The sequence below is a fragment of the Ochotona curzoniae genome, unplaced genomic scaffold (assembly GCF_017591425.1).
Source record: "Ochotona curzoniae isolate NIBS_2020 unplaced genomic scaffold, NIBS_Ocur_1.0 contig_883, whole genome shotgun sequence".
Taxonomy (NCBI): Eukaryota; Metazoa; Chordata; class Mammalia; order Lagomorpha; family Ochotonidae; genus Ochotona; species Ochotona curzoniae.
In genome coordinates this window covers 5,188,915-5,213,476 of record NW_024466599.1, presented here as the reverse complement: position 1 = coordinate 5,213,476, position 24,562 = coordinate 5,188,915, and the positions used below count along the sequence as shown (strand labels likewise).

At 54.9% G+C, this 24,562-nt stretch overlaps 1 protein-coding gene across 9 annotated transcripts in view; it reads right to left on the bottom strand.

The window, feature by feature from the left end:
• Window positions 1-394: 394 nt before the first annotated feature.
• Window positions 395-24,562, bottom strand: part of ASAP2 (ArfGAP with SH3 domain, ankyrin repeat and PH domain 2) — a 123,851-nt gene continuing 99,683 nt past the window's right edge. For 3 of the 9 annotated variants that reach the window (XM_040992790.1, XM_040992789.1, XM_040992795.1), the window contains 12 exons: window positions 20,735-20,924; window positions 20,011-20,096; window positions 18,125-18,240; window positions 16,096-16,163; window positions 15,198-15,311; window positions 10,107-10,359; window positions 7,718-7,849; window positions 6,444-6,609; window positions 5,124-5,173; window positions 4,653-4,741; window positions 4,137-4,259; window positions 395-2,785 (listed from right to left, as the gene is read on the bottom strand). In XM_040992790.1, coding sequence (XP_040848724.1) covers window positions 2,711-2,785; window positions 4,137-4,259; window positions 4,653-4,741; window positions 5,124-5,173; window positions 6,444-6,609; window positions 7,718-7,849; window positions 10,107-10,359; window positions 15,198-15,311; window positions 16,096-16,163; window positions 18,125-18,240; window positions 20,011-20,096; window positions 20,735-20,924 — 1,462 coding nt within the window. In that variant the 3' untranslated portion in view covers window positions 395-2,710. Of the gene's footprint in view, window positions 2,786-4,136; window positions 4,260-4,652; window positions 4,742-5,123; window positions 5,174-6,443; window positions 6,610-7,717; window positions 7,862-10,100; window positions 10,360-12,529; window positions 12,533-15,197; window positions 15,312-16,095; window positions 16,164-18,124; window positions 18,241-20,010; window positions 20,097-20,734; window positions 20,925-24,562 lie in introns of all 9 variants that reach the window. The other 6 variants (XM_040992797.1, XM_040992796.1, XM_040992798.1 and 3 more) reach the window with 4 other exon arrangements.

The window sequence follows — 24,562 nt, the reverse complement described above, 5'->3', positions numbered from 1 at the left end:
TGTCTAAGGACTGGCAGACTCACATGTGTCACAGCATGTTAAACTGTTGCCTGTGACGCAGGCATCAAGTATGGGTGCCAGTCTGAGTATGGCTGCTCCAGTTCAGATCCAGCTCCCTGGTAATATGCCTGGGAAAGCAGTGGAAGATGGCCCAAGTGCTAGGGCCCCTGCATCCACTTAGGAGACCTGGAAGAAGCTTCTGGCCCCTGACTTTAGTTTGGTCCAGCCCTAGCCATTACGGACATTTTGGCAGTGAACCAGCGGATGGAAGATACCCACCTCTTTCAGTCTCTCTCACAGTCTCTGTAACCGTGTCTTTCCAAAAAAAAAATTTTTGAATAAGTTTGTCAACATACAGCACTTCAAAGATGAAAACCTTACAAATGAACCAATATCCATTTAAAAGTATTTTATTTTTTTTCCAGTCAAATGACTAGTTAACAAGAGGAGTAAACTTTATTAGACATGCTCTAATTATAAATCAATGCATTAAGGACAATGAAAATAAGAATCAATCTAGGTTATACAATATATACAGTCGCGCTGCAACTAGACCAAAGGAATTGAATGAACTGAATATCATACACCTCAGGACAGTGTTCCAAGCTTCACGTCCCGTCACCCATCCGTCTCCGCGTGCGCCATGACCAAGCCAGCGTCCCCAAGGCTGGAGCTGGGGAAAGTGGCACGCGACATGCCGAATCCTACAGCCCAAGTCCATGAAACATAAACTTTAAATATAAATAGATATCTACAATGTTTTCCTTTCTCTCTCTCTCTCTCTCTTTTTTTTTTTTTTATTTGCAAAGAGCAAATAAACAGGAAAGGATGTTAGCAGGGAAGTTAGTATAATTTCTCCACTGGCAAGAGTACTGTTCATTGCTGCACAATAGCACCACAAAACTGTCGACTGGGAAAATATTTCTTAGATATGTATGTACCAGCGAGCCTGACAGGTTAGTCTGGGGACTGGATCAGCCGTCCAGCCGCAGCCCCGGCTAGCCTCGAGGCGAGGGTGCAGATGCAGGAGCACTGAGAGAGGCTTAAGAAGTGCACTGTGCAAAATACATCCGCTTACCCTCTTCAATCTGCGAGGAAGTTAACTAAATGGAGGGTTCAAACAACAGAAATTAACAATTAGTGAAAATACATGTAGTGCTTTAAAAAGAAAAAGGCTAATTACACATTTCACCAGAACTTTAAAAGGAGAAAAAAAAAAAAAAGCTATGCAACATCATAAAATATTCCAGTTTGTTCGGTCTTCCTTTATGATAGCAAACAAAAGCTACAGTGCTAAGAAACTGAACAAAAGCTACTCTTGGAAGTCTCGCCTACTATGCCGCTTCCGTCCAATGTACCATCCCACAGCCAGCACTGCTGCCTTGCTCTCCAAGCCTGGACTGCAATTTGTCCCTTTACTTTTGTTAAAAACCCAAGCAGGCACCAGATACCCAGCTCTTCTCAAACAGTGCCAAACTTTCCAATATTCCTACAGGAATCGCACGCTCAACAACTGCAAAGAGGTATGACAGAGTTCATCAGACTAATGAGTTTTGGTTTTATCACATACAAGCTAACCCCACCCTTCCCCAAGCAGTATATGTGTAGGGAATGCTACGATGGCTTTTAAAGTACAACTGGGTTGTGGGAGGACTCCACCCTCCGGGACCTACGGGGTCCTGGCAGGCACTCAAAGCACACACAAGTGGACAGGGTAGATTTCCAGACAGGTTTCCTGTCGACACGTTCTATAAATACACGACACGAAGCTGAGGGACTTTCTCGGAGCTAGAAGAAAGGGAAGCAGTGGGATCTCACCGGAGCCAGCAAGGAACATGAGCAGCCGGCACGGACCGTGCTGGAGTGCTGCTCGGGGCAGCTGCCGTCTGAGAGCTCAGGGAGGTAAGGGGAACAAAAACACCTGGCTTGCAGATGCGTTGCCAGGACACCTGCAATCCGTCGTCCCTGGCTTGCCACTGGAGTCAGGAACTGCAGGCCAAAAGCCTCCCAGAACGGCCTTAACTGGCATGCCCGCCCACCACCCTGGTGTAGGTTAACAGAGCATCAGTAGTTTAAGTATGATTGTTCACAACAGGTCACACACATGCAGAATATAGTGATGGCTCCACCCTCTCAAGCCGGGACTAGGAAGGACAAGGCCTGTGGGTACATTTCCAGGTTGCTTGAAGCAAACGTTGAGTGGGTTTCCAAGGACTAGATGTGTTTAGAGGTGAACTAATGGCAAGTATCAAAGTCCAGGGCTGGGCAGTGGACCCCTGAAATGGCAGTTAACTGGCTCCCTAAAATACTAGTTGCACTAAAGGTCGCCAATCCCATAACTGGGTGAAGGGGAGCAAGAAGAGTTAATATCCAAAGCTCTTAGGATTTTTTTGTCTGAGCACACTCTAGGGATGTGTAGTTAAATTGTGCACACTCTAGGGATTTGTGTAGTTAAAATAACTCTTCTGTTCACCTTTTTAGGTAATTTGGTTCTCCCTAAGAAAGGTATAGCAATGTTTCATGATAATCACAAATTATAAAAACCACCAAGATATAAAAAACGACCTTCGAGTTTGTAAAACAGAACAGAGGTGTTTGAAAAAAATGGGCTACTTTTCAGTTCACGAAACCGGTACCTGGGCAAGGGTGTCGGTACCAGTGACGAAAGAGGGACAGCTGGGAAAAGCGCCACTGTTTGTTCCGCAGCAGTTCAGTCGGTGGTAAAGTGCACAAATGACACGGGGAACGCTCCTTTGCGGCTGGGGTCTCCGTCGATGTGGCCGATCTGCAACGAGTCAAAGGGTCGGTTGTTGGGGAGATTTCCCAAGGCTCCCAAGGGACGCTCCCAAGGGCGTCACTGCACTTGGTACAGACCCTGCTAACACAGACTTGCCAGAAGCAGCTGCACTGCTGAACCTTTCTCATCCCACACACAAGGCTGGACACTCAGGCCGCTGGGACACATGGCATAGCTACCTTTCCACGTGCCTGGCCCCTGAGGTTTCAAAACAAAAAAGTGCCCAGGTAGGACATGTCGTGGCTCTATTTGCATTTTGCCAAGCTTCGGTGGAAGGTTCAGATCCACTTAATTCTGCTCTGGGTAACCTGTATGAATGATACTGAGTATGGTCCCAACCGTGTGAAACGTGCAGGCAAAAGGGAATCCAAAAGGTGGATGGGCGGGGCTGTGTGCGTGGAGCTCAGAGCTGGGAGCAGGACTGGGATTCTGGGCAACAGCTGCTTCTCTCTACACCCACCATTACACTGCAGTCCCACCGCCCTCGGGCTGCAGGCCTGCCTGCCTGCTTATGCTGGCCAGTGGGTCTAGGGGTACAGATTGGCCTTCCCAGCCCCGGGCAGCTCACAAGTGGCTGGCAGGGGCTCTCTGCAGCCTGTGCTGAGCACATGGATGGAAAAGGGACCTTGCCAGCAGACACTCCCATCCCTCAGGGCAGGGGCCACACCAACGACCACACTTCTGCAGGGATGGAGCTGTGCCAAGGGCAGCAGTAGCTTGCCTTGCACTTGCCACAGCAGAGGGCCTTCTGAAGTCCTATAGGAGCCACAACTGGCACTGTTGAGTCCCTGAGCCCCTGGGTGCAGCCTGGACACGAGGGTGACCATGTGGCAGGCTCTGCCGGAAGCTTTCTGCAGGTTTCTTCCTGGGGTCACTCCCACCCCCCTTAGTGGTGCTCAGGGAAGGGTACGGCGACTCCTTTGCTCCAGATGCTGAAGTGTGAAGACCTATGTGACACAGCCTTGGTTCACCAGCCTTGGAGTGGCTGAGTTTGAACTCTGGGGTTCCCCAGGGAAGCCCCGAGATCCCCCGGCACCCATGTAGATGCCTGAGCAGCCAGCAGGCATGAGCACCTCTGGCCTCTTGGCAGCTCTCCCTGCACTAACGTAGTGGTCTCCCCTGAGACCCTCCCCGGGGCTCTGGACATCGCAGCCAGGGTGGCCTGTTAACCAGCCCACCATGGAGACACATCAGTTCCCTGAGGAAGTGTGTGTGCATGAGCAAGAAGGTGGAAAGACACCAGGGACAGAGTGGACCCTCGGGCCAGAACCTCGCTTTGAGCCAAGTGACTTGGGGTGCAGCACAGTCCCAAGCTCCTGGGGACACAACCCCGACTCACCCACCACTCCTGATCCTCCTCGCCGTCCACGACAATCACATCGCCCTCGGAGAAGGTCAGCTCGTCCGGATTGTCGGCCACGCAGTTGTAGAGCGCCTTGACTCGCTTGGGCTTCCACTTGGTCTGCATGGGGACGGGAGGAGGCAGGTGTTGGTTTGGCAGTGGCCTGAGCACGGGGCCAGAGGACGGGCCTCACTGCTTGGGCTGAGCTCAGGAGGCCCAGGCCTGGGAGACCCTGGACACTGAGGCCAGATAGGTGTGCAGTTCAGGAGCCAGGGAGGGAAACATCTTGGCTGAGTGAGAGGCCAGGAGGGAGAGCCGGGAAGCCAAGCGGCCGGGCCTGGCACTCCAGGAGGGGCCTGTGCTGGGGCTGCAGCATGAGGGCCAGCCCAGAGGCTGACAAGAGCTGAGAGGCTGGTTACCAGGAAGCAGTCCCAAGGAGGAGGGCCCTGGGAGAAGCCCTGTGCCGCTCTGGCCAGCCAAGAGGCCAGGAAGGGTGTGACGCCAGCTGCTTACCGCCTGTGACTTCCTGGGCATGGGCGCAGGGGGCTGCAGGACCATGGCATTGGACAGAGTACCCAGAGCTTCTGTTCCTGAGATGTCTCCTGCCACAGGGCCAAGAGGAAGCAACATTATAAGATGCCCTGGCGATCTCTAAGGCAGGAAGCCAACTCAGGGGTTCGGGGGGGGGGGGGTGTCTGACAACCCACTTCCCCGGATGTGCCCCTTCTCAGGTGGGGAAGGACATCATCCTCTACCCTCCCCCGTCCCCCATGTGCCAAAGAACCTTCTGTCTCAGACAGGCCTGTGAGTGTCCCGGGGCTCCCCAACCTGCTCATGTTAGCAGGAGGGGCCCGAGAAAGAGGCACCAGCCCCAGGAGCCCGGCTGCCCTGGCCCGGAAATGGTGGGGGCCCACCCAGGCTCATCACCCAGTTGCAAGTGTCCCCACTCAGCCCCCAAAAGCCAGGCCTGCAGGTGATAATTACCAGGTCCCCTGGACTGGCCCTTGTTGATCAGCGGGGTTGACTTGTCAGCCCTGCAGAGAAGAGAAAAACAGACACACTGCAACCTGGGGCCACCTGCCCCTCCCTGTTCCTCTGTTGAGGGAGCCGCCTGAGGTCAGCCTGCAGGAGGGGACGGGAGGTGTATCAGCTGTCTTTTCTCTAAAAAAGGTAAAACTAGAAGTCCAGAACAATGTGTTAGATCCAAGGCGCTAACACCAAGGCTCACCCAAGGCACCCTGTCTGTGGGATCCGGGCTACGGGCTGCGCACAGGCACCCAGCTCCACTGCTGGCATCCTTGTGGAGCTGGCATGGAGCCAGATCAGGAGATGGGGAGGAAAGCCAAGGATGAAAGTCTTGCCACACCTGCCATGTCTGGTGGGCACTTCTTAAACCACCCAGAAGGGACCTGCCTTGGTCTGTGGTGTCCACAGGCTGGGAAGGAAGGTGAAGACGTGACACTGGCTGGTACCCCCGTCTGATCTCCACCAGTGCCTGGGTGTGGAAGCCTTGGTGGACAATCATTGTCCCCGGCCCCCAGCACTCCCAGCCTTGGGGGAGCCCTGGGCCGGCTTGGCCCCCTTAGACAGTAGCCTGCATGAATGGTGAGGCTGTGTGCCAGCACTGCCATGGGCACAGGAGCCTGAGCTCCTTATCATCTTCATAGCACTATGCATTTGGCCAGTAAAGAGACACCCATGTGCCATATCACAGTGCCACGTTGAGTCCCAGTGGCACTCCTGAGGCCAGCTCCCTGTTCACGTGCGCCACAGCAGGGGGAAGTGATGGCTCGCATGGTTTCTTCCCTGACTTTCACATGGGACACCCACACTGACTTCCTGGTCCTTGGCCCTTGGGGGCCTTAGGGGAGTGAAGCAATGGATGAAAGCTCTCTCTGAATCTTGAGGAAATTTACAAATATGCTCTTGATTTGTTCCCAACCATTTACAAACACAAAAGCCATTCTCAGCTCCCATGACTTGGAGAGCCAGGTAGTGGCTGGATTGGGCCCATGGGCCAGTGTTTGTGCTAAGTCTCATTTCAGCATGTGTATTAAAGATCTACATTTTAAATGAAACACTCACAGCTCACAAAATCCTTGATGAGTTTAAGACCTGGCAGGTCAGTTACACGATGCCCGAGTTCAGCCACTGCAGCACTTAGAAACTCGAGAAAGCTCAAACTCTCATGCAGGGACCTCAGCAGTTCTGGGAAAATCATGTGTGCATTTCAAGATTTCTCTTAATTGCATTTTCCATGAACCACCTGAAGCCAGGATGGCCAGAGCCTGGGCCAGGGCTTACCCAGGAGCCGGCTTCTTCTGGGGGAGACGGCTGGGCGGCTGGGGCGGCAGGGGTGGGGCCTTGCTCTGCGAGACCCCAGGCTGGGTAGGCTTGCTGGGCTGGCTCAGGGTGTCCATCACGCTGGGTGTCTTGGCGACGGGAGGGGGCGGCGTGGGGGTAAGAGGATCTGCAGAGAAAGGAGAGCAGTGTGGAGCAGCTTTCTCCAGGATGGCTGCCCCTGCACCAAGGCCAGGCTCCCAGTGGCAAACCTTGCAGTGTCTGAGACTGGGCTGGCGGGGGCCTTTCCAGACCCACCCAGACGTGTGGCTCACGCTGAGCTATGTACCCATGACAGTGTTTTCTCAGCCTGGACCCCGAGATAGCCTAGAAGGCTGGGTGCTCCCTGCCCCAGGAACTGGCCATTCTTGGGCACCCATCATGACACTAAAGTGCCAGCATCATGTGGGCATGTGGAGGCCAGGGCGTTGGCAGTCACCACAGCTCTCAGACCAGGGGCCGTGGCTCCTGGGCTCTTTGCACACTGGCTGTCGTTGTTGGAGGTGACGACTGGTGGTTCTGGTTGCAGCCCCAGCCCTGCAGCTGCACATGGCTGTCTCCACCGGATCCCTTGTCCCACCCAGGGCCAGGGCCTTGGGCAACCTCTGGAAGATGCTCTTAGCCACTTATCCCTGGATCGGCTGCTGCCTTCTGCACACGGGGCACCTGAAGCAGTGGGGCCAGGACTATGATTTGTGTCCCTGGGCCTGGGCAGTGCCTCCTTGCCGGAGCTGGGGCAGAGCAGGAGAGCTGCAGGGGCAAGTCTACAGCTCACTCCACTGGATACAGTGAAGTCAGCTCTGTGCAAAATAAGCTGGACAAAGGCCTCTTCCATCCCTGCTTCTGTCTGGAACATTTGGGAACTTTCAACCACAGGTTGACAGTTAAAAAGAAAGAAACAGCATGCTAGATAACGATTCCAATGAGCACCTCAAAATACTGAAAACTCCCCAATGACAGCGGGGGTCCTGGGACAGTTAAGTATCGAGACGAAATGCAGCTAGATCTTAAGGAAGAGAGCGGGCACACCGCCTGGACGCTTGCAGCTGAGGCAGTGGCCAGCAGGTTGGGGGACAAGGCGGAAAGCCGGGGCTGGCCACACTGCCGTGGACACCTGGTGCGTGTCTATGCAGAGTGTGTGTGTGGCCCAAACCTCTCCCCGAGGTGACTGCCGACGGTGCCACCCCTCTTTCAGATCTCAGAGCCCCCTGGCAAGAAGGAAAAAAAAATAAACGTACTGGTAGACGTGACGCGGAGAGGGGGCAGCGGCGGGTGGACAGCTGGCGGATCTGACGAAGATCTCTGCCTGCTTCCCCCGTCCACGCTCACGGCGTTTGTCTTCCACAGGGCGTTAGCAGAGGCTGCCTGAACTAAACCCGCACGGGCACGCACATGCACACACACGACACAAAACAGAAATAAACACCACGTTATTGATTCTCTGGCTTACAGCATGGCCAATATGGCCCTTCCAGCCTGGCCAACAGAGCCCCGAACTCCTGCTCCCATCCCTGGCACCGGGGAGCTGCCCGCAGCCACACACAGAAAACCAAAGGGGCTGCTGGCAGCATGCCAGGCTGGCTTTCTCCATCTGAGCATTGGGTCTAAAAACTCCTGATTTCATTGTTCAGTCAGGCTGCAATTTCTGGCACCAGCAAGATTGCCAATGTCAAGAGATCTGGGTGGAGATTGGTACAGACCCAGCCAGTTCTACCGTTCTCAGTCTGATTATCCAAACTGCGAAAAGCTGCAAATTCAGACACTTCTGGGCATCATGTCCACACTCACAAAGCTCCCGATCTGGTGGAGCAGGAGGCCAGCCTGGTGACTGACACACCCCAGTCCCACGCTGCATCACACAGGTTCGGGTCCTGGTTCTGCCTCCTGCCTTGCACCTGAGAGACCTGGGCTGCATCTTTGGATCTGCCTCCTGGCCCCGGCCTGATGAGGGCTTTGGGAAGTGGAAGAGCAGGGCGGGGCTCTCTCTCATCTCCTGACTCTGCATTTCTAATGCAAGGTTTTAGGTTTCTGGGTCAGGATGCCCACCCTGAGTAAGTACTGGAAGGGGAAGACAAAGGGATGCTCCGGGTGTCCTGACCTCCTGCCCTTCTCTGCCCTTTCCACAGGCAGAAGAGCGCGCTGTTCCCAGCTCCCACAGGCGCAGGGAAGGCGTGAGTCAGAGACAAGGGGAATGGTGCTCTCAACGGGCCTCCTGCAAATCAGGAGGGGACACAAGCCATCCGCAAGGGAGATGGTGTTTCTCTGGTCACAAGTCCTTCTGGCTCACGAAGCTTGCTTTGGCACCTACGCAAGTGCCCAGGGCACAGGAGCACAGGGCCTGTGCCTGAGGTCCTGTGTGACCCAAGGGCAAGGCCAAGTGGGAAGGTGAAAACAGGTCACACCTTCCCTGGGACCAGCCGTGATGACACCCACTCCTGTCCTATCCCTCTGCTATGCAGGAATTCACCTCGGAGCAGGGGCAGCTGGCAGCAAGGGGAGGCCCACTGAGGGGTCAGCATGAGGTGCCATCGCCTCGCCCCAAGGGGAGGTGACGCCGAGTCCGAGTGGCAAAAGAGACATGAAGAAGAAAACAGGCAAGTCCTCTCACTCCAGCAAGGTCAGAAACCCAGACATGAGCGCACAGAGCTCACCCCTGCTCCCCAGCCCGGCACAGTCCAGCCTGCCTTGTCTGCGAGGGACCCTCACAGGTGGTGAGAGCCACTGCAGTGAGGAATCCCCTTCCATGTGGGCCTCCATGACCCACGATGGCGGGGAGCGGTCACAGTTGCCTTTCTCAGGGGTCGGGGGGCAGGGGCGCAGGCTATCTTTGGATCTGCTGCTGGGAGGTAGGGAGTGACTCAGTGACGGAGGTTTACTGAGCCCTCTCTAAGCTTCCCCAGATGGACAGAGCCTGCAGGGGTCCCTGAGGTACCCCACCAAGTCAAACAGCTGCATGCTTACTCCCCAGACGGCTGGCTTTTCAGCCACCTGCGACCCTGCCCCAAGTGCAACCTGGGGCCCCTCCACGCAGAAAAACCTCTGAAAACCACAGCCTAGGGCCAGAGCCCCAGGCCATGGCCAGACAAGTCTTTTGGGAGCCTGGTGGCCAGCCAACCTTCAGTACATGGATGGATGAACTCTGGCACCTGCTGGAGCCTACCTCGCAAAGCTACAATGGAGCGGTGAAGGTGGATATGGCTTCCTGCACGGGGGACACCACTGGGAGTGCACAGGGACAATGCTTTGTGTGCCGGGCGAGGCTCTTCAAGCTGGTGTCCCTTGTTCATTTTGTGGGAATCAGAGACAGGGCCTACTGCAGCTACTCTGAGGTGGCATAGAGGCAGGTGCAACGGAAGCTCAGCAGGAGCATGTCCTGGCAGTGGCAGCCGTGGCTCTGGGAGCTGACCACAGCTCTGCCCACAAGAACCCAGGCAAGGCACACTGCACACTGCCACCATACGGCCTTATAGTCATGATGCGATTCTTTGAGGGGGACACAGAGAAAACAACTATAAAATAATAGCCACAGACGCTTCCTTCCTGGGTTCTAGCAGCCCACGACCCCCCAGAGCACAGACACCGCCCACCCCCGACGATGCATGTACAGGGATCGCCAAGATGCCATACCTTTGCCAACATTCCGAGGGGGCAGTGGGGGGGCGCTCGTGGTGCTGGGAGCTGAGGGCTGGGCAGGGGGTGGGCTGCCGCTCAGGATGGCACCATAGGTCTCGTTCTGCAAGATGCTGGGCCCGAAGCCCCTCTGCTTGTCCTTGGCAAGGCTGGTGGTGTCTCGGGCCAAAGAGGCAGAGTTGGACGGCAGCTGTCCAGATCCCAGTTGATAGAAGCTGACGGGCCGGTCCTCTCGCCGGTTGGGGCTGGGCTGCAGAGGGCGGACAGCGGAGGTGGGAGGTGAGGCCACACAGATCTTTTTTTTTTTTTAAGATTTGTTTATTTTATTATAAAGTCAGATATACAGAGAAGAGGAGAGACAGAGAGGAAGATCTTCCCTCCGATGATTCACTCCCCAAGTGGCCACAACAGCCGGTGCTGTGCCGATCCGAAGCCCGGAACCGGGAACTTCTTCTGGGTCTCCCACATGGGTGCAGGGTCCCAATGCTTTGGGCTGTCCTCAACTGCTTTCCCAGGCCACAAGCAGGGAGCTGGATGGGAAGTGGAGCTGCTGGGATTAGACCCGGCGCCCATATGGGATCTCGGGGCATTCAAGGTGAGGACTTCAGCTGCTAGGCCATGGCGCCGGGCCCGATTACATGGGTCTTGCAGGAAGAGCATGCATCAAAGCGGAGGGGGCTGCAGGTACCCTGCAGCCACTGGGCAGGTGCCCTGCAGCCACTGGGCAGGGGCCAGCTCAGCTCTTGATGGCTGGGCCAGAGGCAGGAGTTCACACCAAGGCTCTGTGAGCTCAGGGTGCAGGTGGACCCTCCAGTAAAGGCATGACCAAGCGCTGGGAAGGGTTTCCAACTCGAGCTACGTCCGCTCACTAGCCAGAACCCTCTCTTTCTGGCTTTGAGTGTCCTCGCCTGCTTCCTCATGGTCCACAGTACAAGGGCCCTGGCCCTCAAATGTCCACAGCAGCTGGGGAGACCAGGGGGCACTCAAGTCAGTCTCCCACAGTGGTGGCAGGGACTCCAGTACAGGAGCTGTTACCAGCTACCACCCAGGCAGGCAGGGCTTGGCCGAGGTGGGGCACTGACCCAGGACACTGGCCTCCCAAGTGGTTCCTTAACTGCAAGCCCAGCACTTGCCTCCACACAGATCTCTAAAAGCTGAAAGACCCACAGCTGAGGACAAACCACGCCTGCTACTTGGCTGCAGACAACAGGAGGGGCTGGCAGAGGGTCAGGACATCACAGTGGAGCCGTGGATCATGCCAGCTGCGTCATCACTTACAAAAGGGAACATGATGTGCCTGTCGAACAGCCACCTGGGGTGGGCAGATCTGAACCTGTGTGCAGAGCAGCTAAGCCAGACTAACCCACTCTTGTCACTCTGATTCTGAAATGGTGGTGCAGGTATTTATTAGCCTTTATTTTTTTCTTAGAACAACAACAAAAATACTGCTGGGCCCAGCAAGGTGGCTCAATTAGCTAACCATCTAACTCCAACTGTCAGGATCCCACCTGGGCGTCGGTTCTGTTCCACTTCCCATCCAGCTCCCTGCTTATGGCTGGGAAAGCAGTCAAGGACGGCCCAAAGCCTTGGGACCCTGCATCCACATGGGAGACCTGGAAGAAGTTCCTGGTTCTCGTCTTTGGATCAGCTCAGCTCCGGCCACTGTGGCCACTTGGGGAATGAACCAGAAGACAGAAGATCTTTCTGTCTGCCTTTCTAGTAAGAAAAGTAAACCTTTATGGAAGAAAAAAAAAGCTATTATTTGACAGCCATGGAGGGAAAGAAGAGACAGGAGCGAGAAAGAGAGGAAGAAGAAGAGGAAGAAGGGAAGGGAGGGGAGAGGAGAGGAGAGTGAGATATTGATCATTCTACTGACTCACTCCTCAAACGTCCCCATCTGTCCTGGGCCACAGTGGAGGCTGGAAGGCAGCGATTGCAAGGGGTGCAGGTATCCCAGCGACAGTCAGGTGTCCTGCCTGCGTGGCAGTGGCTCTGTGACTGCTGCCTCCCAGCAGCGGAGCCAAGCGCGGCCTCCAGACCCTCGGATATGGGACATGGGCATCTTCTCTTGTTGTTTTAAGATTTACTTATTTGTTTGGAAGTCAGAGTCACAGAGGACAGAGAGAGCCAGAGATCTCCCATGTGTTAGATCACTTCCTGATGGGAGAGCAGCTAAGGCTGAGAGCTGCAGCCAGGAGCCAGGGGCTATACCTAGGTCTCCCATGTGGGTGGCAGGAGCCCAAATTCTTGTGTCATCTTACGCTGCTTTTCTCAGGCGCATTAGCAGAGAGCTAGAAGTGAAGCAGCTGGGACTTGAACCAGTGCTCATATGGGATGCCAGCATTGCAGGTAGCAGCGTAACATGCTATATCACAATGATGGCTCCAGGATGCGGGCATCTTAAGTGCTAGGTCAAACACCTGCTGTTAGTTGAAATTTTAACAGTCAGTGGGGCTGGCACTGTGGTCTAATAGATAAAACCAGGGCCCACATGCTGGCATCCCACATGGGTGCTGGTTTGAGACCTGGCTACTCCACTTCTCATCTAACTCCAGGGAAAGCAGCAGAGGGCAACCCAAACCATTTGGGCCCCCACGCCAATTGAGGGGACCCAGAATCGCCTGGATTGGGTTTAGCTCATGTCTGGCTATTGCAGCTATTTTGGGAGTGATTCAGTAGATGGAAGTTTAATCTCGCTCACTCTAGCTCTTTCATAAATAAATAAATAAATAAATATTTCCTTTAAAAAGCATTAGTACAGGAGCTGGCATATGGTACAGCAATGAAGCCACTGCTTGGAGTGTCTGTCCCTGCTGTGCCTTTAATTCCACATCCAGCTCATGTGCACCACGCCAGGCGGTGGGTGATGGCACCACACCAGGTGGTGGGTGATGGCACCATGCCAGGCAGTGGGTGATGGTGCAAGTGCTTGGACCCCTGCCACCCACACGGGAGGCCTGCTTGAGTTCCTGGCTTGTGGTATCAGTTTAGCCCATCGTGGCATTTTGAAAGGGAACAATGGATATATCAATGCTCTCTCTGCCTTTCAAATTTAAAAAATATATATATATATATTTTCTAAAAAGAAAAAAGAAATACTAAATCCAGACATTCACTGTTTCCTGAACAAGAACAGGTCCACAAACTTAGGAAGTCCGTCTACATTTATCATGTCTACATTGATATGTTTACCCTTCCCTCCTCAAACGCTTTAATGTCCAACAGGAAAAACAAAAGTAGTTAGGGGTTGGCATTATGGCATACCAGGTTAAGCCTTGACCTGTAACACTGCATCCCAAGCGGGCACCTGTTCAAGCCCTGGCTACTTCGCTTCCAGTCCAGCTCCCTGCTCCAGTGACTGGGAAAGCAGCAGAGGAGGGCTCTAATACTTGGGCCCTGACTGACTCAGGGGAAAAGGAAGTAACTCCTGACTTCTGGCTCTGGCTGGCCCGGCCCTATCCACTGCAGCCACTTAGGGAGGGAACCAATGGATGGGAGACCTTTGTCTCTCTTTCTAGCTCTGCTTTTCAAATCAATAAGCCTTTAAAAACTAAAACAATTGGGCCCGGCGCGGTGGCGCAAGTGGTTAAAGGTCCTTGCCTTTCACGCCCGGGATCCCATGTGGGCGCCGGTTCTAATCCCGGCAGCCCTGCTTCCCTTCCGGCTCCCTGCCTGTGGCCTGGGAAGGCAGTCGAGGACGGCCCAAGGCTTTGGGACCCTGCACCCGCGTGGGAGACCCGGAAGAGGCTCCTGGCTTCGGATCGGCATAGTATCGGCCCGTTGCGCTCACTTGGGGAGTGAAACATCGGACGGAAGATCTTCCTCTCTGTCTCTCGTCTCTCCTCTCTGTATATCCGCCTTTCCAATGAAAAAATAATAAAAATAAATCTTTAAAAAACTAAAACAATTTAGGGTCTAGCATGATAGTGTAGCGGTTAAAGTCCTTGCCTTGAACGTGCCAGGATCCCATAAGAACACCAGGTTCTAATCCCAGCAGCTCCACTACCCATCCAGCTCCCTGCCTGTGGCCTGGGAATGCAGTTGAGGACGGCCCAAAGCCTTGGGACCCTGCACCCATGTGGGAGACCCAGAAGAGGCTCCTGGCTTCGGTTTGGCTCAGCTCCAGCCGTTGTGGCCACATGGGGAGTGAATCATCAGACAGAAGATCTTCCTCTCCATCTCTCCTCTCTGTATATCTGCCTTTCCAATAAAAATAAATCTTAAAAAATAAAACCTAAAAATTTAAATTGCAACATGGTGTCTACTGTGGCATTCAGAGTGTGCACACAGAATTTCAGTAGTGTCTCTAACAGGTCATCCTGAGTGTGTGTCTATTCTGACCATGGGCCTAGCGTGGTACTGTGACAGTGTCTAACACAGCACTCCAACTGTGGGTGTTAAGGTGGTCTATTCCAACTTGGATTCAACACAGAATGTTGGTTACCACCCCTCACTTCACATGGCTAAAGGTAGATGGAGGATGGTCTCAGCTAGAACTATGCACTTACTGTCAGACCTCCTAAATTTCTCCCTCTGCACCAAAAGCCACACAAAGGGGCTGGCCCTTGGGCGTCTTGGGGGTCAGTGCATGTGCGAGGCAGTGAGTGGCAAGGAGGGAGCTGGATGGGGAGCAAGGGCCCATATTTTTGCTCCCAGGCCATCCTGGGACAATACTTAAGTCAGTTTCTCTCGAGGTATGAGGAAGGATCATGCTAGATTGTGAGCTGTAAGGGCTGATTCATGACTATGGTCGAGATTTTAAGATCAGCAACAGACCCCATGGCCCAGCAGGCGGACATGATGATCCTGGTGGTACAAGAACAACTTGGCCCTTTATATTCCACGACCACTGTGAGGGACTTCTCTAAGCCCCCCTTGAATCCGAGCCTCTCGATGTTTCCCTGGCAGCAAGGGTGGGCAGCTGCCTATGAGCAGATAACGTGTCACTCTTGTAATGCATGCGGAGCTAGGAGACAGGGGCAGGAGTGGGAACGACAGGCCCAGAAACCCACAGGAAGTGAAGGGCAAGCCCTGTCTCCTGCTCTCGGCCAGGTTCCCCACAGCTGTGCTGGGCAGCCTGGCACAGACCTGCAACTTCTCGTCCATGTCGTCATCACTCTCGTCCAGGTCTTCGTGCAGCAACCGCCATTCATACTCCACATGGACGTGAGAATTGAACCTTCCGGATAAGGCCTGGTTCAGCTGAGAGGAGGAAAGTGCAGTCAGAGGGGCTGCTGGCCTGGCACCTCCAGGTGGTCAGACAGGCGGCACAGGGGGGCGGGGGCCTGTGTTCCTCCCAAGGCCGGCTCATTGGAGCCCCTTGACCAGAGGCACAGGACAACCTCACAAGTTCCAGTTAAGTGCAAAGTGCTAACAAGGGGATGGAAACGATTACGTCCTACCTGGGGGTGCCAGCCCCGCAGAACCCCAACCTCAGCACTGTTCGCCCACGTTATGTCTCCTCCCTGTGCCTACCCCTCAGCTGTGACATAGTCACAAAAGGGACCCAAGAGTTACTGCGTCATGAACAGTGAATGAGTTGATGGTAGGACCTGCTGTCACTCACCCCACATGTGGGTAAGGTTTATCAATGAGCTCCACCCGCTCGGCATTACCCTGGGACAACTGCTTGACAGAGCTTAGCAAAAACCCCCTCAGCAACTTGCAAACAGGTGCAAATGCCTCTGCCTTAGCTGCAAGGCACCTGAGTGGCCTCCCTGAGCTTACTGCTAACCAGGCTGCTCGGCCCGGGATGCTACAAAGGCATGAGGCCAGAGCTCATAGGCGCAGGAGGATGGGCAGCAGGGCACAATCTCAGCTCAGCTGCCCAGGCGATGCCAGGGCACCTTCCACACAGCCACCTGCGTGTCCCGCAAGGAGGCGGCATTCTCCTGTGAAGACTGCCCGGGACACGCGTACAGCAGGGCTAAGATCTGCTCCAGAGCCCCGTACTGTCTACGCCGGGGTGGGGGAAGACGACGCTCACCAGTTCCTCACAGTGCTCGTGTTTGAGGCGCTTGGCAATGTCCAGCGGTGTCTCTCCTGCCTCGTTGGCTGAAAATCAAGGGCGAGGAAAGGCCATGTTATGGCAAAATCCAGCAAAGAGGCGACAGCTTGAAATCATTTTAAAAAGACATAATTGGGGGGTCAACATTATGGCTCAGCAAGTTAAGCCATAGCCTGATTCTATAAAGATGCCAGGTCGAGTCCTGGCTGCTCCACTTCTAATTTAGCTCCCTGCTAATGTGCATGGCAAAGCAGCTGAAGATGGTTCAAGTGCTTGGACCAAGGCATTCATGTAGGAGCACTGAATGGTTTCTGGCTCCAGGCTTCAGCTTGTCCCAGTATACGGGGAAAAGAACCAGTGCTTGGGACATTTCTGCCTGAAAATCCACTTTTCAACTAAATAAATCTTAAAAGATAACACTGAAGGCTCGATGCAGTAGCCTAGTGGCTACTTTCCTTGCACGCACTGGGATCCCATACAGGCACTGGTTCTAATCCCAGCAGCCCTGCTTCCCATCCAGCTCCCTTCCTGCGGCCTGGGAAAGCAGTTGAGGATGGGCCAAAGCCTTGGGATTCTGCAACTGGGTGGGAGACCCAGAAGACGCTCCTGGTTCCTGGCTTTGGATCGGTTCAGCATTGGCCATTGCAGCCGCTTGAGGAATGAACCAGGGGATGGAAGATCTTTCTGTCTATCTGACTTTCCAATAAAAATAAATACATCTTTAAAAAAAAAAAACAGTGAGATAACACTGACTAAACTGAAGATTAATGAAACCCAAAGTTGGTCTGCTGTGGACAGCTAAATTTCTCTCACAACTACATAAAAGATTAGCTGGCTGGGCCCAGCGTGGCAGCCTAGCAGCTAAAGTCCTTGCCTTTCATGCACCAGCATTTCATATTGGCACTGAATCGAATCCCGGTGGCCCCGCTTCCCATCCAGCTCCCTGCTTGAGGCCTGGGAAAGCAGTCGAGGACGGCCCAAAGCCTTGGGACCCTACATCCATGCGGGAAACCCAGAAGATGCTCCTGGCTCTGAATCGGCTCAGCTTTGCCCATTGTGGCCGCCTGGAGAGTGAATCAATGGACGGAAGATCTTCCTCTCTCTTTATATCTGACTTTCCAATAAAAATAAAGAAATCTTGAAAAAAACAAAACAAAAAAACCAGCAAGTTGGTGGAATCAAATTTTGAGCTAATCACAAGAACAAAGCTGCTCAGCCAATGAGCTTCAATCAATTGCCAAACTATGTCACTGAAGTAAGGCGGTTTATCCCAACTATCCAGCGGAAGCAGAGCCAGCGCAGGCCCGTGCCTCTGATGGCCGCCTTTATGCGGTGTATGGGTTTAGAGTGTGTTTTCTTCCACAGACATCTCCGTCAATGATGCTTACTAACTTTATTAAGAACAAGGACTGTGCATTGTAACAAGCCCCTTTTCTACTCTTCCCTGTTGTGAGAAGGTACATTAGGGAACTGGCTGGCGGGGGGAAGAACGCATGGCAGAGGGCGGAGCGAGGTTCCACGGGAGTCAGGGTACCAGCTGAATGGGTCTGATGTAAGTGAAAGGGCAGGGCAGGGAACAGTGTCTCCCCCATAAGCTGTCAGGACCCGGAGCCAGGCAAGGGGCTGAGTCTGGAGAGGGTGCGATGTAGCAGTGTCTCATGAGCTGGCGGGACTCAGAGCCAGGGGAGGAGCTTAGTCAGGTGCAGCAGGGGGTAGGATGCTCCAGGTCTGTGAACAGGTCCTAATTCCTCAGCTTCATCCTAATTCAAACAGCCCTAGTGAACACAGCAAAGCCCAGCCTTGGCCTCCCTATGAGGCGCAGAAGGCTTGCAGATACACACACAGTCTGGGGGGACCAGCACCCAAGCCAAAACAGCCTTATAAAGCCGGCTGGGGCAGGTGGGGAGCTGCCTCCCCATGCAGGCAGCATGCCCTTCCTGCTCAGCTCTCGCGGGAGCCCATGTGGGCACACGGGCAACGTGGGCCAGTAGGGCCGCCAGGAGCTCACCTATCTCGATGGAGGCCTTGCCCCGGAGCAGCAGCTTGAGGCACTCGTTGTTGTCCGTCAGGCAGCAGTAGTGCAGCGCTGTGCTGCCCTTCCCCGTCTGCTTGTCCAGGTTCCCACTGTTCGCGGACGAGGAGAAAGAGAAACGATGGTCAGTCTTGGGCGCAGAGACACAGGTTGGGAGAGGTGGCAATGAGAATCCCTGGGTGTGGAGACAAACACTGCAGCTGTGGATGAGGGGACATGGCACAGAACACGGGGCTGGTCGGGGAGGCACAGCTCTTGCACTGCGGCTGAGTAGGGGTCCTGGGGTACAGGGCACCGCCAGGGCAATTCTGGAACCCTGGCATCCTTTCCATCAATCCTTCGCCTGCCGGGCTGCACTCAGGCCCCAGGAAGCCTACAAGGGGCCAGGCTCAGCTTCCCCATCTTATCCTACACACCTGCCAGGAAGGGAAAAGTCGTGGTCCCAGGCTCTTCTGAGCTATTTGTGGGACAGTCTGTGAAACTTCCCCCACAGCCTTTTCTGAAAAGGTGCCAGTGCTCTGCAGACACAGCACAAACTCCCCAGGGCGCAGCGTGCAAGCGCGGCACCAGCACACTTGAGCCAGGACAGCAGGTTTGTGGTGCTGGGGAAGACACACAGGCATAGAAGGAACATCAGGGTGTGGGGAGCCCACTGCTCCCATTGGGAACCTGAGATCTGAGAGTAAAGTCAGGATTTCTCCTTGGGGCCCTGGAGAAGCCAAATGGAGAGAAGTGTCACATGGCTACTTACTCACTGAGCTTCAGGTGCCCGACGCCTGACACGTCTCCGCCAGGAGTCCGTGTTGCAGGCCTGAGGGTGGACAGCCCTGCCCCGAGCCCTCTCCTGTCTGCCCTTTGTTTTTCTATCTGAGGACAGGGAAAAGCAGAGGACACAGAAGGTAAACTTCCCCCACCATTTTCACAATGCACAACTGCCCATTCCACCTGCAGTGGTTTTCAACTAGAATGTGCTGACCACAATCAAAGAGTCAAAAGGACATGCCAAAGGGTCCTGGTGTCAGCTGCCAGGCAGGCAGCACACGTGCAGGAAGCACCATGTGCCCAACAGCAGGTAAGCCAAGGCGAGGTGTCCTCAGAATGTGAAACAGGGCCGGCCCCATCATGGGCAAATCCATCGCCTGTAGTATAGGCATTCCAGATGGGCACCAGTTGGAGTCTCGGCTGCTCCACTTCCAATCTAGCTCCCTGCTAATTAATATGCCTGGGAAAGCAACAGGATGACCCAAGTGCTTGGTGGGTACTTGGGACCCTGCGCCCTCAAGGGAGACCTGAAAAAGCTCCTGGCTCCTGGTTTTGGACTGGCCCAACTCCAGCCACTGCAGCTATATGGGGAGTGAATCAGTGGACACAAGGTCTCTTTCTGTCTCTCCCTCTGAAACTCTGCCTTTCAAGTAAAAAGATAAATTGAAGCAAAGGAAGAGGAAGATAAAGATGATGATGAAGAAGAAAAGGAATAAGACAACTTCTCACCCAAAGCACCCAGAGCTGGGGGTGCGCAATGCAGGCATCGCTGCTCTCCCAGGGCGCCTGCTGCTCAGGACGCTTTGCTGGGTTTATACGCTAGACCCACCTTGGGGGACAAGGTGAGAAACGTACCTGTGCCCGGGTGCTGATCAGTCATTTGTAGTTGGGTCTTACAGACATCACCAAGCCCAAGGGTTCCACTCTCACTTCCAGAGCTTTTTTTATTTATTTTTTTTTAAGATTGCGTGAAACACCCCTAACAGCCGGCCACCCCGTTCAGTTCCCCGGCTCCCGGTTGGACCTGCACAGGGAGCTTCCTGGTAGTGTGTCTCCCCAAGAGCCCTAGCAGTCATGACAAATACCTGCAGGATACCCACCTGTTCTGAACCAGAAAGTCCACAATGTGGAGCGATGTCCGGTCCACAGATCTGACAGCCAGGTGCAGTGCCGTCTCGTCTGGCTCCTAGAAAAGCAAGCAGAGCCTTCCAGGACCCCGGCTGCAGCCACCAGCTTGTGTCCAGCTCAAGAGAACTCACACACTTATCTCCCCTGACTCCTCAGTCCTTTCCCCCAAAGCTCTCATCTCTGCTCTACAGACTGTAACGCTGACTGTGAAGCTGGAGCTCGGCATGTGGGGGAGGAGAGGACGGGGCGGGTTCTAGGTGGGCAGCGGCCCAGACAGCTGGAGGGAGGGGAGCACTCACAGAACAGGGCATGAGGAGCTGTCCTCTACCCACCCAGCCACTCCCCAGAGACAGCACCAGGAGGGGCGTGGCCCACGCACAGCCCTGGTGTGTCCAGGCCGGAGGCGAGGCTCAGGGGAGAGATCTCCCACCCTCAACCTTGACAGGAAGCTGCTCAGCCGGACTCGCTGCCCATCTCAGGACAGGAGTGTTCTCGCTGCAACACACACAGTGTGCATGAACTGACACTATTTGTTCCACAAAGCACACCTGAGTATCACATTGCACCAGGAAACATACAGCCAGGGCTGCCTGAAAGAGAAACTACTGCCGTGCTCCTGAAGAACGCAGAGCTGTGTCCTTAAGAGGACCACGCGGCCCTGGCCACAGTCCCCTACGGCTCCCCCAGCTTGCTTACGTGTCCATTGGCCAGCGGGATCTTCTCGGTGAGGTCCACCCCGTCGGCGCAGGCCTGTAGTAACCCAAACACGTCTCGGGCCTTGACGGCCTCGCACAGGCTATGTAGCTTCGCCGCGTTATCTGTGTGTTTCTTCCTCGCGAACCTCCTTTCAATGTACTTGGCCGTGATGTAGTCCTTCCTTGCGTTCCTGAAACCAGACAGGCCTGCCATGTCAGGCCACCTACCCCCAACACTGAAACAATACTGGCAACAAACAGTGACCACGGAGGCCTAGAGGTCTCAGCCTTGCGGCGGAGCAAGGGCCAGCAGGCCAGGCGGCCGACACCTGACACACTGGATCTCTGCTGCGCTCCCGACCTCCCCAGGTTCTGTGTCCTGACCTCACACACATCTCCGTGCCTGTCCTAGTGGCCCCTCTGCTGGCTGGCCCTGCCTGCCCCGTCCTGCACCGACACCTGCTTCCTGATGGCCCCTCTGTCCATCCACAGGAGCACAGACCATGCATCTTCCTGTGGATGCTGTGCCTGGCATAAGAAAGAGGTGCCCAGCCACTTTCAGAAGACTCAAAGTGAAGGGCAGGCTCCCTCGTGTTGTCTTGCTGGTCTTTTAACGACTCTGGGCTCTGACCCTGCCCATCCAAGCAGCTGGGAGGACAGACATCCTGAGTGCTGAAGGCTGGGACTTGAACCAATGTTTCACTTACTGTAGGGCTCAAGCTTTCGAATTTGTGAAAGGGACATAACAGAACCTCCTAGAGCTGTGAGCAGAACACACACAGCTACAGACATACCACAGGACTTGGGGACTCAGAAACAGCAAATAAACTTAGCTGCCCACAAGCCCAAGGTGGTGCACGTTACAGTCCCAGCCACAGTAAGACAGCAGGTGCAGTAAGTGCTAACAGGCTTGTTGCAGTCAAGTCACAAATGCTGAGCAACAACCCAATATATCCACAAGCCAATGAGTGAAGAAATACAAAACCAAGTTGATCAGCAGCACAGCAAGGCAGGCTAAGCATCCACCTGAGGCATTAACAGCCTCTAGGGGCACTGGTTCATGTCCTGCCCACTGCTTGTGGCCTGGAAAAGCAGTCGAGGACCGCCCAAAGCCTTGGGACCCTGCACCCGTGTGGGAGACCTGAAAGAGGCTCCCAGCTCCTGGCTTCAGATTGGTGCAGCTGCGGCTGTTGCGGTCACTTGGGGAGTGAATCAACAAACGCAAGATTTTCCTGTCTCTCCTCCTCCCTGTATATCTGTCTTAATGATGAAAATAAATCTTTAAAAATTTTCTTTAAAAAAATTTGAGAGAGAACACAAATCTTGTCACCTGCCAGTTCAGAGGCCTGCCATGGCTTGGGTTAGGCGAGGACAAAGCTGGGAGCCAGGAACTCAATCCAGGTCTCCCACCTGGGTGGCTGGGACCCCTTCACCCCATCACCCAATCACTGGGCGGCTGGGACCCCATCACCCCATCATTGGGCGGCTGGGACCCCATCACCCAATCACCAGGTGGCTGGGACCCCATCACCCCATCACTGGGTGGCTGGGACCCGATCACCCGATCACTGCAGCCTTGCAGGGACTGTGCTAGCAGCAGCTGAGCAACCCTAGGCACACGGACAGGGGGTGTGGGCATCTTAACCTCCAGGCCAAAAGTCCAGCACAAGAAAACCATGGGAGACACAGGGAGGCTGAGCACAGAGAAGGGCGTGTGGCACCTGGGGCAGATGGCCAGCTCTCAGAATACTCAGCATGGGCTGTCGGGTACCCAGATCTCCAGCTGCCTCCACCACTTCCTGCTGGGTGGCCATGACCAAACTTCCCGTTCAGGGCTGCTGCAGGACTGGGTAAGGACACATCCCCAGTGCTGGGAGAGGAATCCTGGAGCCTGGCTCAAGTTCTGCTCAGGCGGCAGTGTGTGGAGGGGGCCGTGGTGGCCTGGGGCACAGGCAGCCTGCGCGGTCAGCTCTTCGCAGCCCGAGCACCGCTCTCTTCCAGCTTACTCCTGGGGCTGTGCCTGCTGCACTTTCATTCCTACTGCTCAGGCACTAAGCCCCGCACGGCACCACCTCGGGGTTGCAGCACTGTCCTGGAGGCTCTCCAGTTCTATGCTGATGCAAAGAAGATGGCCCTGTTCTGGGGCCCCTGCCGCCCACATGGGAGACCTGGATGGGGCCACTGCCACCAGCTCTCTCTTTGTCTCTCTCCTCTCTGCCTTCCAAAATAAAGAAAAAGTGCACTGGTCATCTGGCCAGGGCTGGGAGTCCTTTGCGGGCAGTGTGGGCACAGCACCCCCTGGATCACAGCACCCCTGAACTCAGAGAGGGAGCCTGCTCTGCAAACGCATTCCACCTCCTCCTGTTTAAAGGCGTGGGCTCTGGCAGCAAAGCAAGGAACTTAAGGCAACGGCACATTTGGTGTTCAGAGGCAGGGACACAGAGCGTGCAGTAGGTCTGAATTGCAGACAGAAACAGTCCTGGCCCTAACCAGGCCACAGCTGGCCTTCCCCTGCCTAGCACCACCCACCCGGCGCCCCAGACTCCACTGGGGAGGTGCAGGCCACTAGTCATGGCTGCAGATGGTGTCGGCTCTAAGAGGGAGCTACAAACCCACGCGCCTAGGAAGCAGGCACTTTCCCCCGCCTGTCGATTCATTCAATATCTGCGGAACAGACAACATAGCAAGTGTGGTGGGGAACAGAAAAGTGAATAGGCAGCTGCGCTCTCCCGGAACACCACCAATCCACGAGAATACCGAGGTCTCAGGGAATGTGGAATCGAGTGTCACAAGCCAGGGCCACGGCTGCGGGGCCATGGAGACATGGCGCGAATGGGGCATCGTGTCATTACACTGACTGCAGCTTTAAAAAGGCAGGGGGACATGTAGCTGCTGTTCAGTGCTGCTGGGGCTGGGGGTGGTCACCATGCAGGTAGAACGTTCTTAAGCAAAGTTTTTAATGTTGATTTACTTCCACCTGCTCAGAAGGCAGAGCGTGAGAGATCTTCCATCCATATGTTTGCTCCCCAAATGTCTGCGCCAGTTAAGGGCTGGAGCAGGCTGAAGCCCAGAACTCCATCAGGGTCTCCCATGTGGGTGGGAGCAGCCCAGGCACTCGGACCATCGCCTGCTGCCTCCCAGGTGCACGCTAATAAGGACGCTGAGTTGCAGTTGGAGCAGTCACTGGACTGGTACTCAGATAGGGCCGAGGGCGCCCCAAAGGACAGGTTAACCTGCTGGGCAGCAGGACCCCAGCATTCACTTCTCAAAATCTTCCAGAACAAACAGGTGCTCTGACTTGAAAGGTGTTACCCGCACTTGGAAGCATGCAGCAGACAAGAATCCCCAGCATAGGGTGACACGCAGAACCACAGGCTGTCCCTCCCAAGCAGGGCCACGTCCGCCCCAGGGAAGGCATCAACTGGAGGAGAGACCCCTTGGTTTTCAGGGGGTGGGAAGTCCACAGGGTACGCAGGTGTTCTCTGCTGCCCACCCCAGCTGAGCACCAAAACTACACTGACTGATTTCCTCAGGGCACACAGAGGGCGTGGGCTGTTTTTTCACAGGAGAGGAAACTGGGCCTGGGGCCAGAGGAGCTGAGCAACTGTCCAGTGACCAGGCAAGGCCTGAAGCCTGAAACCTAGGCCTCCACCCACAGAGGAGCCTTCGTCCCGCGGTCTACAATCACACCTGTCCAACCCCTCAGGGAAAGCTGCAGCACGATGCTTGCCTGGACTTGAACATGAACTGGCTTTTATTTGGCACCTGCTGGAGGGCTCAGCCGTGATACCTGATACCAGGAGGTGCCTCTGGGGCATATGGCACAGCC